At 33.5% G+C, this 12,811-nt stretch overlaps 1 protein-coding gene across 2 annotated transcripts; it reads left to right on the forward strand.

Moving 5' to 3' along the window:
- Positions 1–7,932: 7,932 nt before the first annotated feature.
- LOC129887617 (mitochondrial inner membrane protease ATP23) lies at positions 7,933–12,600 on the forward strand. Of its 2 annotated transcripts, XM_055962783.1 has the most exons (7): positions 7,933–8,053; positions 8,151–8,175; positions 8,297–8,404; positions 8,506–8,627; positions 9,045–9,182; positions 9,277–9,360; positions 12,122–12,600. In XM_055962783.1, exons 3-7 carry the CDS (start codon positions 8,347–8,349, stop codon positions 12,254–12,256), a joined length of 537 nt encoding a protein of 178 aa, XP_055818758.1. In that variant the 5' UTR covers positions 7,933–8,053; positions 8,151–8,175; positions 8,297–8,346; the 3' UTR covers positions 12,257–12,600. The 2 variants fall into 2 exon arrangements, with proteins under 2 accessions (XP_055818758.1, XP_055818757.1); XM_055962782.1 differs by lacking the exon at positions 8,151–8,175 and having other exon boundaries at positions 7,934–8,053.
- The last annotated feature ends 211 nt before the right edge of the window (positions 12,601–12,811 follow it).

The raw sequence follows: 12,811 nt of genomic DNA on the forward strand, positions 1-12,811 counted from the left end.
ACAACATTCCAAGTATGATTAAATTCTAAAGCATCAATTTCATCTTTCATAGCCTTTTGCCATCCTGGATGAGTAGAAGCTTTATAGAAACTTGTAGGTTTTGTTATAAAAAAAGTAGAATTGAGAATCATTTGACTAGGGCTAGAAAGATTAGAGAAAGAAAGAATGGTAGGAGTTCTAGGAACTGCAAAACATGATTCTATAACATCACCGAGAAAAATAGTTCTATAAATATAATCTTTAAGGTGTGGAGGTAGTTTTCCAATGGTAGTACTTTAAGATCTCCTAAGACTTACATCTGATAAGGTTGCATCATATTCAGAAGGAACTGATGTCTGTTTTGATTAAGGCGTAGGATCAGAAGGATTTGGTGAATGAGATGATGAGAGAGATGGATCAGTATTAATGTCCATGGGATATGAAATGATTTGTGTAGAAGAGTGATCTATAAGTTCATGTACAAGAAAAACAGTAGTATCTGGTGATGGAGTTGAAAAAGGTAAAACATTTTTCATGAAATGAACATCTCTTGTAACAAAAACCTTCTTGTTCTCTAAGTTAAGTAACTTGTACCCCTTTTGATTACTAGGATAACATAAGAATACACATTTGTGTGATCTTGAGTTATATTTACCCCTATCATGTGCTAAAGTATTGGCATAACACAAGCAACCAAAATACGTTAAACTTTGATAAGAAGGTTGCTGCCTAAAAATGACCTCATAGAGTGTTTTTCCTAGAAGAACTCTTGAAGGTAATATGTTTATCAAGAAAATCGCAGTCAGAATACATTCACCCCAATAAATAAGAGGCACCTGAGAATGGAATAACAATGCTCTTGCAATTTCAAGAAAGTGCCTATGCTTTCTTTCAACTATCCTATTCTGTTGTAGGGGAGAGCAACACATGATGTCTACTTAACAATTCCCTGTGAATTTAAAAAATGTGATACAAATTCACTTTTTCCCAACTCCATAACATTATCAGATCTGATTATTTTTACTTTAGACTTGAATTGCCTTTCAACCATTCGCAAAAAACTTAGAATAACAGAGAAAGCATTACTTTTAGCACTTAGTAAATATGTCCATGTTCCCGTACTATAATCGTCAATTGTAGTTAAAAAAAATACCTGTAGCTATTATAAGTAGGCGCTTTATAGGGTACCCATGTGTCAATGTGAATAAGATCAAAATTAGCCTTAGAAGTGATTTGACTAATGGGGAAAGGCAATCTAGACTGTCTATCCCTTGGACAAACATCACAATGACAATTGAAATGAGAAGGAATTAAAAGGAAACTGACATTTTTCATTGATGAATAAGGCATATGCCCCAGTCTTACATGTCATAACCTTATATCAGAAGAAACATTTGAACATACTGGAAAAGAAATTGAAATTGAATTAGAAAAAAAAACAGAACTACTAATGCTAGAATTTGTGTGAGACTCTAAAGAGAGATTCTGACTGGCACCAGGCTTCTTAGGAATGGGCTGTACAAATAGAGACCTTTTCTTTCTTCACCAAAAAATTGAGACCTCTTCAACAAAGGGTCCTATAATAGACAATTATCAGAATTAAAAAAGACAGTATAATTAAATTGATTACTAAATTTGTGGACAAACAAGAGATTATACTTATAGCTTGAAACATATAAAACATTATGTATAGTCATATCAGAAAATAACTGCACACTCCCAATATATGTAACAATTATAGAATGAGAATTGGTAGATTGATATTGACTGGAACCCTAAGAAAAAATAATTTGATGAATGACTTAAAATTAAAACACATATGCTCAGAAGCTTCTGAATCTATGATCCAAGAGTTGGAATTAAAAACTGAAAGGCAAGTCCCAAAGTATTTTAGTGTAACACCCTAAATTTTTTTCCGCCCAAACTCGAACCATTCTTCATATGCGTATAGACTCGAACTGAATGACTTCTAAATGTATATATGAGTTAAGATCAATTCCTAAGTATTTTAAGAGTATTATATGTGGTTTAGGGTCATAAGGGATCTATAACACCAAACCAAGTCCAAAGAATTTCTATCGGCTAAGTTTTCGAATGAGTTCGTATAAGGGTCAACTTCAAATAACCATATCTCCTAGAATATAATGAATTAGATGTCCCATAACCTATCAAATTAAATTTCTTTGAGTCTTCTTTCCAACGCCATCAATCTTGTATTTTTTGGAGTTCGAAGTAAAAAGTTATGTCCAGTTAACCAGAGAGGTGCACACCAAGTCCACAACGCGGACTTAGCCAGTTTTTGCTTCAACTTGAAATTTTGGTAAAAAATGAATATGGTGAAACACCTCCGCAATTCGGACTTGTTCCACGTTAGTTCAAATTTCTACCAAGTTTTCATTTTTGAGAGGGGCTTTTCGGTCTTTCTCCACCTTTCCTCTCTACATTTTAGGGCTAAATTCCGCTCCTATATCAGTTTCTAAGGAGTTTTTTCTTCAAAAACATCCAAGAACATTGAGAGCAAGAATTGGAGAAGAGAAGAAGAGTTAGGATTCAAGTTCTTCAAGTAAGGCCATCAAATCCTTGATTTGTTCTTCAAGTCAAGTATGTAAGGCTACTCACAACGTTGAATTGATTTCATCCACGTGCCATACATCTGCATTGATTCGAGTTGAGTTGAGTTTTAAGGTTCCATGAGTTGAGTTCTTGGGTTATCTATAATTTCCATTAAGTTTTTGTATATAAATTCATATGTATTAATGATTCTCTTGAGTTGAGTTTTGTTGAGAGAATGAATTCATGTATTCATTCATAAGAACCCAAGATGAGATTTCATTTTGCCATAATTTTTCTTGAGGTTGATATTGATGGTTTTCATGTATAAATAAAAATATTGCTTTCAAAGTGAGATGATGCATATTTTAATGAGTTTGATGAAATTGAACATAGAGTTAAATAAGGATTTTGGAGTACGATGTTTGATGATGATGTCTATCTTTAAAAAGGTGAAATGATTGATGAAGAGGTAATGTTGATGATGATGTCTTGAGATGGAGTGGATTGGAATCTAATGTGACTACATGATATAATTTGCATAATTCGATTCGATTAGAGTCTTATGAGGATTTTGAGTATAAATGATTGTTTGAGAATGAGTTTTTTTTAAAATGATTTGTGAACATTTTTAAATAAATTATTTATGCACTATTTTGAGTTTAAAGAATAATTATTTTTATCTTTGATTTAAAAAGAGTTTAAATATGAGTTGAATTAAAAAGTCTCTTAATTATTATTTTGAGCATGAGTATTTTGAGTATAAATGAGTTGAACATTTTTACATTAAAACGTCTATTTTGAGAATGAGTTGAGGGGTTAAAAATTATGTTTTAAATGCATTTAATATTTACTGCATTGATTGAGTTTTGAAAGAAGGTCCAATGAGACTAGATTGATTGAGTTTTGAAAAGAGTCTAATGAGACTAAATGAGTTGATTTGAACTAAGTCTAAGAGAGACTAAATGAGTATTTTACTCACCTGATAGATATAAGCATATTGAGTTTTGGGAGGAGTATCGAGCACCGAATTGGGTAAGATTATAGTCCCTACTTGAATCCCATGAACTACGTAGCCAACATAAGAAAGAATTGGACCGTTAAAGTCGGATGTTTCCTATTTCATTGTCCTGACATGATAGGATTTGATTGATTGTTGGATCCATAATTGGTTGATTCGTTCATACCCTGACAAAGTATTGAACGAACATGGAAACAATGTCGGCTTGTTGCACATCACTGGCTCATAGGTGATGGTTGTCGGTTAGAAAAACTCCCAAATTGAGTAGATTGTGCTTGATATGATTGGTTTGATTGATATTGTAGATGATTGAGTTGATTTGAAAGACACTTCTAAATTCTGATTTGCATACTTGTGGAGTTAAGTTTTTAAGTTTATTATTGAGTTGATTGAGTATGATGTGATTGGTATGGTAGATAATTGAGTTGATTTATAAAACATTTCTAAATTCTAATTCACATGTTTATTGAGTTGAGTCCTTTGACTTTATTCATTGAGTTGATGATTGGATTGGATCGTATTGTATATGATTGGATTGAATTGGATTGTACATGATTGGATTAGATTGTATATGATTGATTGGTCTCTGTCTAAACCGCATTCTTACTTTAAACTTATGACACCTTGATTGAGTCTCTCTTATCTTTCTAATTTGAGATATCTGGACTGATATTATTCTACCTTAATATATATTTCATTCTGCCATATTACATATTCGTACATTCCACGTACTGACGTCCATTTAGATCTGCATCATTTCATGATGCTAAGATAGGTTTAAGAGATCATCAATAGGTGCACCATTGAAGATCTATTCACACTCAGCTTGTTGGTGAGTCCTCCCCTACATTCGAAGGATACCACTTATGTTATTCTTGCGTTGAGTTTAGTTTTTTCATTCTGCTTTGAGGTAGCCATGAACCTGTCATTGGCACCAATTAGATAGTAGTGATAGATACTTCATAGACTAAATAGTGATGGATCAATTAAGTGTTTTATTTTCTTAAATTGTTCTTATTAGACTATTTAATGACATAGATTGGAGTTCTATTTGTTGGCCCATGACTTTTCTTCCTTGAGCTAAATTGTTGATTGGAATTGCCCCCCTAATTATCTCTTTATTTTAAGTCTTCCGCTGATTGAATGAATGAACGGATGTGTGATCATGCCAAGTGGTTCGCTTAGGAGCCAGTAATGGCTTCTAAGTGCCGGCCATGTCTAGGGTACCCTTCTAGGGTGTGATATTTAGAATAGTACTAATTATTGCATTTGCGTTGATCTCAGTTCCTGCATTATTAACAGATGGTTCTGATAGCTTCATTTGTTTCATCTTTTGAATAAAATAATTGAATTGCTCCTTGTGCATGTGTTGACTGAGCAGCTTTATGTAATCTCTAGAATCAGTCTCCTCCATACTCAGAGCTGCATTTCCTCTTATCTGTCCTCCACTATTGTTATCATTTTCACCATTCTTATCATGTGTGAACTAGAAATCCTCAGGAAATTCATTCAATCTGAAACAATCTTCTATTATATGACCTATCTTCCCACAATAAGTACAAGAAATATTTGGATTGTATTTCTTCTTCCTTTAAACTTCTGAACATGTCTTGGATTTCTTTCTACCTGCTGATAATTTATAGTCTTAGGATAAGAAATACCTGACCTAGATCCAGTTTTTGTGGGTTGTATTGCTAAGAATTTTTGAATTTATTTTCTATTTCTATTTTGATTGAAATTACAATGAATGATGAAGAATCTGCATAAAAAAGGGGACTCTATAAGTCCCCCTTTGACTCTCATCTTGTAGAATTAGTGAATAAGCAACATTGATGTTAGGTAAAGGGTTCATCATAAGAATGCTTACCTCTAGCTTAAGCATATACATCATTATGTCCCATGAGAAATTGTATGAGCATTTCATCCTCCAAAGATTTTTCTAGTTTCTGTTTACCTTCACAGATGCACACACAACTACATTTATCATGAGAGTCAATAGAGGCTAATTCATCCCATAGTCTCTTAAGCTTGGTGAAATATCCTGCAATATTGTTAGTTTTTTGTACTAACCTATTGAGCTCCTTCTTTAGATGAAATAATTTAGCACCATTTGATTGATCAAATCTGTGCTCTAAACTGATCCACAGACCCTTAGCAGTCCTAGAATATATGACATTGTCTGCTATATCCTTTGAAGGAGAGTTAAGGAGCCAAGATGTTATCATGTTATTGCACCTACGCCAAGGCTGCAGATCTGGCGATGTTGAAGCTGGTGAAGGATGAACACTAGTAATGAAACTCAACTTGTTCTTAACTGATAGTGCTATAAGCATTGATCTCTTCCATCCCTGATATTCCCTCCATCAAATGGGGTGGTGACTAGGCCCATACCAAGTGAATCTTATGAATAAAGATGAAAAGCATGACTGATGTCATTGGTATTTGCTGCAGTACCATTTCGTGTTGATGCCTCAGAATTGATAGCTGATTCATCACCCATTATAGATTTGTTGAGGATAAAAAAAAATTAGTGATTGATTATAGATTACTGCTCTGATACCATGTAGAAAATATGAGAGACAGTTTGAAAATTCTCTTGTATATCCATTTGATTCTCAATCTCTGTATATATAGAACTACATGAAAATAAAAAGAACCTTCTATTCCTAATAGACTGTAAAACTGTCCTATTACAACTAATATAGCAATAACATTTACAGGTGTATTTTATTAACAAATGCATATTATTAAAGCTGTCCAATAATATGCATTTACAATTCTTATCAGGTACATTTTGAGCCTATGTTGGGCTCATCTGCATTGGAAGGAAATTGAGGCCCCAAAATGTGGTCCAACATAGTTGCACATGTGATGTGTTGAAATCGGAATTCCAACACAATCCAATATATTTAGATTTTTATTTGCTTCAACATCAAATCAAGTCAAATTAAATCACTATTTAATTTTTTTTCTCGATTACTATTTGATACGATTTTTGATATGATTTTATTCACTCCTAATTTCGCTCTATTTTTCTATAACTATCACCAATAAAATAAAATAAAATACCAAATTAGTTTGGACTCTAGAGTTATAGTACTGCTAAGTGGTAAAATGAATAAAATAATAAAAGTTTGACCTAATAAAAAAAGAATTCATTCATCACGCTCAATGAAAAACAGGTTGAATAATTACATTTTTTAAAAAACTTACGAGTCAAATTAGGAATTTTATTCATATTCTATTAAACCATAAAAAATATTATTATAGTAAATAAATATTTGATGAGTAAAAAATGGTTTAACTTGTACAATTAGGGGTTGTTTGATGTAAGAGATAAAAATAAATAGTCATGGGATAAAAAATAGTGCAGGGATAAAATTTTGTTGTATTATTTGGTCGTCAAATTTGGTATAACTTATCCTACCATTTTTACTATAGTGATGAAAATGAATAACTTATCTCAAAATAATTTATGAAAAAATTATCTAAATGCACAACTTATGGTACCATATTCTCTAAAATTCTCTATCATTTGAAAAAATTACAAAAATCCTTACTCTCTTCTATTCTCGGATACAACACTTTATGCGATGTATCAGACGGATACATCAATTTACATGATGTATCAGGACGTCGGATATATCATTTTACGCGATATATGAGGACGTTTTGAGATGTATCCGGATTCCATCAAATTTAAGAGATTTTTGTAATTAGAAAAAAAGTAAAGATAAGATGTAATTAACTCTTAACATATGAGATTTGTGTAATCCTTTCATAATTTATCCTAGAATAATTAATCTGAAATAACTTGTTGCCAACTAAGCGACTCATTAAAGTTAACTCTTAACATATGAGATTTGTGTAATCTTTTCATAATTTATCCTAGAATAATTAATCTGAAATAACTTGTTTTCAACTAAGCGGCTCATTAAAGTTTAAAACTATGGTCTAGTTATGAATTAAAAAGAGGGAAACTTACATAAATATACAATATTAAGAAAATATTTACCATTTATAGCAATAAAAAAATAATTTCACTGAACACTTATAATATATTTATAATACAATTTTAATACATATTGCAGAGAACTATTTATAAAACATATATAATACAAGTTTTATAGATGGATAATACATTTATCACATATTTTAAAACACTTATAATACATTTATATTGTATGCATAATTCACTTTTAATACAAGTGTAGATTTATCATAATATTGCTATATATTGCTATAAATGATAATAAATAAAAAATATCGCTAAAATCAGTAATTAATTTTTAAAAAGCACACAATCAAGTAATTTTTTCTTAAAAAGATGTGTTTCTTAACAAGCTCATGACACCCGAAGGGCCGGCAATATGTACCTTGGGTTTGTAGCAGACCCAATAAGCCCATTCAGAACTTTGCTTTAACCCTCAACTTCTTGCCACCTCTCCGCCGCTCACTAAATTCTGCAGACAGAATTCTGCCCCTTCTACTTTGAGCCATGAGGTATATACACAAAGCTCCAATCTTTTTTGCTTTTCCTTCTCTTTTATGCTCTATACTTTTTATTTTGCACAATTTGACAATGTTTTGATCCTTTTAGTTTCTGCTGGGGTTGTGTAAACTATGTAAGTAGTCACATATTCATTCAATTTTGTTTCATTAGGCATATGGGTCTTTTTTGTTTGAAAAAAATGAGGATCTTGGTTAGAAAGATAATTGTTGATTGAATCTTTATTGACTTGATAGTGAAACTAGAGATAGATAAGTTGAGCACCACGAGATCTCAGGTTGATCAAATGGAGAAGTCAAGTACAGTAGAGGAATGCCAAGACATGATCCGAAGAAGTCTTAGAAGTATGTTCTTCACATCACCGTATCTCTTTCTCTAATAGTTTCTTGATAGGGTTGTAACTCTTAGTTATTGAATGATGTTGACTTGTGCATTTCTATTGCAGCTCCAATGGTGAAGTTCTTAAAGGAGCATTTGGAGAAATCTGGTTGTCGAATTGGTGATAACTTCATAAAAGCTATCCATTGCGACAAGAAAGTTGGCGGCGGCTATTTTCGTGGACATGGGGTAATCAACATAATTTTTTCTTCTGGACTGTTCGATACCTAGTAGAGGTTGAGGTGGTCAATTTTAAGTTTCTGCCTATTGTGGATTGAAGAACATTTCATGTAGTGTTGTAAATACAGTTATGCTAAGTTTTCTGTCTTGGAGTTGGCAAATTCAATTGAAACCCTGTGGGTCAGTGGAGGACACACACCTTTTGAAGTAGATAGGGTGTCAAAGATGAATTCAGGATTGAAGTTAGTGGGTGGAGACACCTCTACACTAACTTCTCCTTTGTGATGTGGATGTGGACTTTGTATTAATATTTATTTAAAATCTGCAGACTACATATGTTTGTGTGGTTATCTTTGTTTTCTTTCTTGTGTTGGTTTTCTTATATCCTCAAGTATTTACTGACCTTGTTTCTTTTTGGCTATTAAGATAGTTGTGTGCAGTAACTACTTGTCCATGCAAGATGAGGTGAATCAAGTTGTCATACATGAATTAATACATGCATATGATGAATGTCGTGCCGCAAATTTGGACTGGGCTAATTGCGCTCATCATACTTGTAGTGAAGTTCGTCCTCTCAAGTCTCGCTTTTATACTTATTCTTGTACTTTTGAGTTGTCTTCAACTATTGAACACAAATTCTTTGCAACTGTTTTTACAGATCAGAGCTAACCATCTTAGTGGTGATTGCCATTACAAACGGGAATTACTGAGAGGTTATCTTAAGATACGGGGCCATGAACAAGTGAGTTTTGTTGATCAATCGTATTTGCTCCTATAATTATCTGCATAGAGTTGTATTTTTCTCTACCTCAGTTATGGAGCTGCATCTGGGAGCTCATTGGAAACACCCCTGCCCCCAGTTGAACTGTTTAGTGTGCTGAAGCGAGTATGTAGCAGCTTTGGACGTGTCTCCTTCACTTTGTGGCATAAGCTTGATAAAAAGTAGTTTCGTCTTTCTTATTGACATGTCAAATTTAGGACTTTTTGTGACAGTGTCTGACTTGAATTTTCAATATTAAAACTATGTGCATGGTAGAATACTTAATTATTTAGTTGAAGTTCCATTTTCATGACAAGATAGAACACTTAAGTCTTGATAAAAGAAAGGAAAAAATAGAGCATTTAAGTGTCTTAAAGAAAAATGTTAAACATTCCTGTGGTCTGAAGTTTGAATAGACACAATTTCTTGCTCAAGACTGATGAAATTATGAAATGAAATCAAAAGAATTCCCTGATGCGAGTCACATGCCCTGCTTGTGGGGAACACAATTTCTTTCAGTTACCATTATGCTGTGGCAACATGCTACAATAGTAAATAAATAATTAAGCGGAACATTGACTATGCAAGCAACATATATGTGATAATATGTCAATCCATTCATTGGAGCATTGTTTCTTGCTAGCTTTTGAGCTGCCTGGTATATGGACCAATTTTTCAATCAGTGATGGGATGCTCGTCTAGTATGCTAGGCTAGCTGCTAGCCCGATGCATTATAATGCCGACTTTGGCTGGTGGTTTATGTGTTCTCAAACATGAGGGGGAGGGGGGAGGAGATTTTAGTGTGAATTGAGCGGTTCTATTTAGCTGTTTGACAGTATTCTGAGTTACATATCCTTATATGGATGGATAGCGATTTTAGTGTGAATTGAGCGGTTCTATTTAGCTGTTTGATAGTATTCTGAGTTACATATCCTTATATGGATGGATAGCTAAAGACAAAGGAATAAAGGCCTAATTAGCACAACCATTGATTTCCACCTATGGAATGAATAATACAGCTCTTTGAATTGTACATTTGGCCAGACCCCTAGGGCTTTGATCTAGTGGTAAGAGCCTAGTGCGTGATGTGTAGGTTAGGCGCACATCATGAGTTCAAATCCTGCTCTAGACAAAAGTCTGGTATTTAAGTGGAGAAGGGTAGAGGTGTGGGCCCATTATAAAAAAGGGACAATTTCAAATATATAGAATAAACTAATTAGTTTACAACAAATATAACCATGTTTTATTTACATAAAAAATAGCCAAAATCATAGAAAATATAGATTCCTTATACATGAGCTATATACTGAATATACATTATGATACACTCAAAAATTGAATATAGCTTGACTATACATGAAATATACACTGACTATGCATGCCTATACAACGAATAACCATTTTTTTGGTAATTACTTTGGCCGAATGGCCACTAGGTGTAATTTGCCCATTTTAAAAACAGTTCCAGTGGCATTAATTGATACGTGTTCCTTTTTTGTCTTCTTTGAATAATTTTGTAGTTTATCTCCTTTTATGTTGCACTATGGTACTAATGGCATTGCTCTTTTTGAACTTTATGTCTACACCAGACATGTTAACAGTAATCTCTCGTAGTAATTATATTTAACATCACAGTCCCTTGACAACTCCTTTTACTGCATGTCTTAAGTTCTTCTCTCAGTGATTCAATTCGTCATTCTTTTCATACATATGCCCTAAAGTTACTTCCGTTGTCTTTAATTGCTGAGGCCTGAGGCTATCACATCATTGAGTGTACTTTTACTAAGTTCTCCTATCTTGACTGTTTCGACCTACATTGCATCTCAGTCCTCAAAAGGTAATTTCTTCTTAGGGCCCAAATCAATAGTTTGGAAATCACCCCCACGTCACTCTCTTTCCCCAACTGTTAAGAGTCCCACATTAGTTTAGAAAAAACATGGGCTATAGTCTCTTTATATGGTTTTAGACAATCCTGGGGTGTTAGGAGTCCCACATTGGTGGAACATAGCGCTGCAGTCTCTTTATATGGTGTTGGACAAGTCTTACCTCATGAGTTAGCTCCTGGCTTTGAGTTAGGCTCAGTGTTTTTTCTTCTCTTTTTGGGTTCTGCGCTTTACCATCAGATGCCCCTCCCCCCTCTCCCCCTTTTCCTAACCAATTAGTTTTGTCTGATAGGACTAGAGTTGTTTTTTTTCCTACCTCTTGATGGTCCCTAAATAAATTTAGTAGCAGGGAAAGAAATTCGAGTTGGTTTTTCCAATAAATTTTAACCATATAAAAGCATCTACATTGTTAAGGCTATAGTGATAGTCATCCAAAAGTTCTTGTAGTCCTTCAACAATCAACACAAAAGTTTCCCGAAAACCGAACCTGAAACCAATCTTTCAAGGACTTTTTAACGAATGTAACAAATGATACAGTACTTGTATAGGATTCACGAGACATGAGATATTATCTATCTACCTCAGCCATTGAACCCCATGTAACTTAAGAAAACTGTATGTGATGAAAAGGTAAAAGAACTTGACAATTTGTGAACTCTCAAGCTATTCATGAGCTTTATTGAAAGAGGACTTTTTAGGTTTGCCTCGATATATCACTTCATTCATATTGATCCTTCAATGCATGGACTGTCTGTATATAACTTAATATAGATTCTTTTGTGCATGCATGTATGACAAGAAGTTACTTAATAGTTGATTAGTTTCTAACTCCTTTCCCTTCTGCATTTGACTCTATGAAGGAATGTGTGAAGCGAAGAGTTATGCAATCGATGGCAGCTAACCCATATTGTTCAGAGTCGGCGAGTAAGGATGCCATGGAAGCTGTCTGGGATATTTGTTACAATGATACCAAGCCCTTTGATAGAGCCCCTTGAAACATAATGATAATCAGTAGCTTCTCAGAGGTAACCAAGGTGGCCTTCTGGCAACTCCGATACGGTGATATCTGGGATAGCTATCACCTGAAGATTGAAAAAAATCGCGGTAGCATTTTTGAGGCATATTGACTTCTCTGGGATGTAATTAGCATAGGTTTTTATAAAGTTCACATGGATTTTTTTTACCTATTCAAGGAATTTTTCATAATAAGTGTTATTTTTTTTCTTGTTATTCAATATGAATTATTCTTGTGTCTATCAACATGTATTAAATCTGAGACTTCAATTTGCGGCATTAAATAATTATAACATTTGTACACTCAGTTTTTCTTTTCCAACAAGATACTTTTGGATTTGAGATCTAAACTCATTAAGTTGTTATTGATTGATTTTAGAAAATTTCCATTTCTCATATGTACCCAAACAAAGTTCATAGCTTTAGAATGATATAGTTTCTTTTGTTATTTCCAGTCTTAACAAGATGGCAATGCTTCCACTAAACCTTATGTGTAGGGGTAGCTTTGTCGAGACATGGATTATAATGGATAGAGT

Source organism: Solanum dulcamara, chromosome 4, assembly GCF_947179165.1.
Source record: "Solanum dulcamara chromosome 4, daSolDulc1.2, whole genome shotgun sequence".
Classification (NCBI taxonomy): Eukaryota; Viridiplantae; Streptophyta; class Magnoliopsida; order Solanales; family Solanaceae; genus Solanum; species Solanum dulcamara.

What these genes read in the sequence shown, in the direction of transcription:
- LOC129887617 (XM_055962783.1), top strand. Translation starts at nt 8,347, where the DNA reads ATGGAGAAGTCAAGTACAGTAGAGGAATGCCAAGACATGATCCGAAGA. An exon ending in GATCCGAAGAAGTCTTAGAA is followed by an intron (nt 8,405 to 8,505) that starts GTATGTTCTTCA and finishes TTTCTATTGCAG; the next exon opens with CTCCAATGGTGAAGTTCTTA. An exon ending in GCTATTTTCGTGGACATGGG is followed by an intron (nt 8,628 to 9,044) that starts GTAATCAACATA and finishes TTGGCTATTAAG; the next exon opens with ATAGTTGTGTGCAGTAACTA.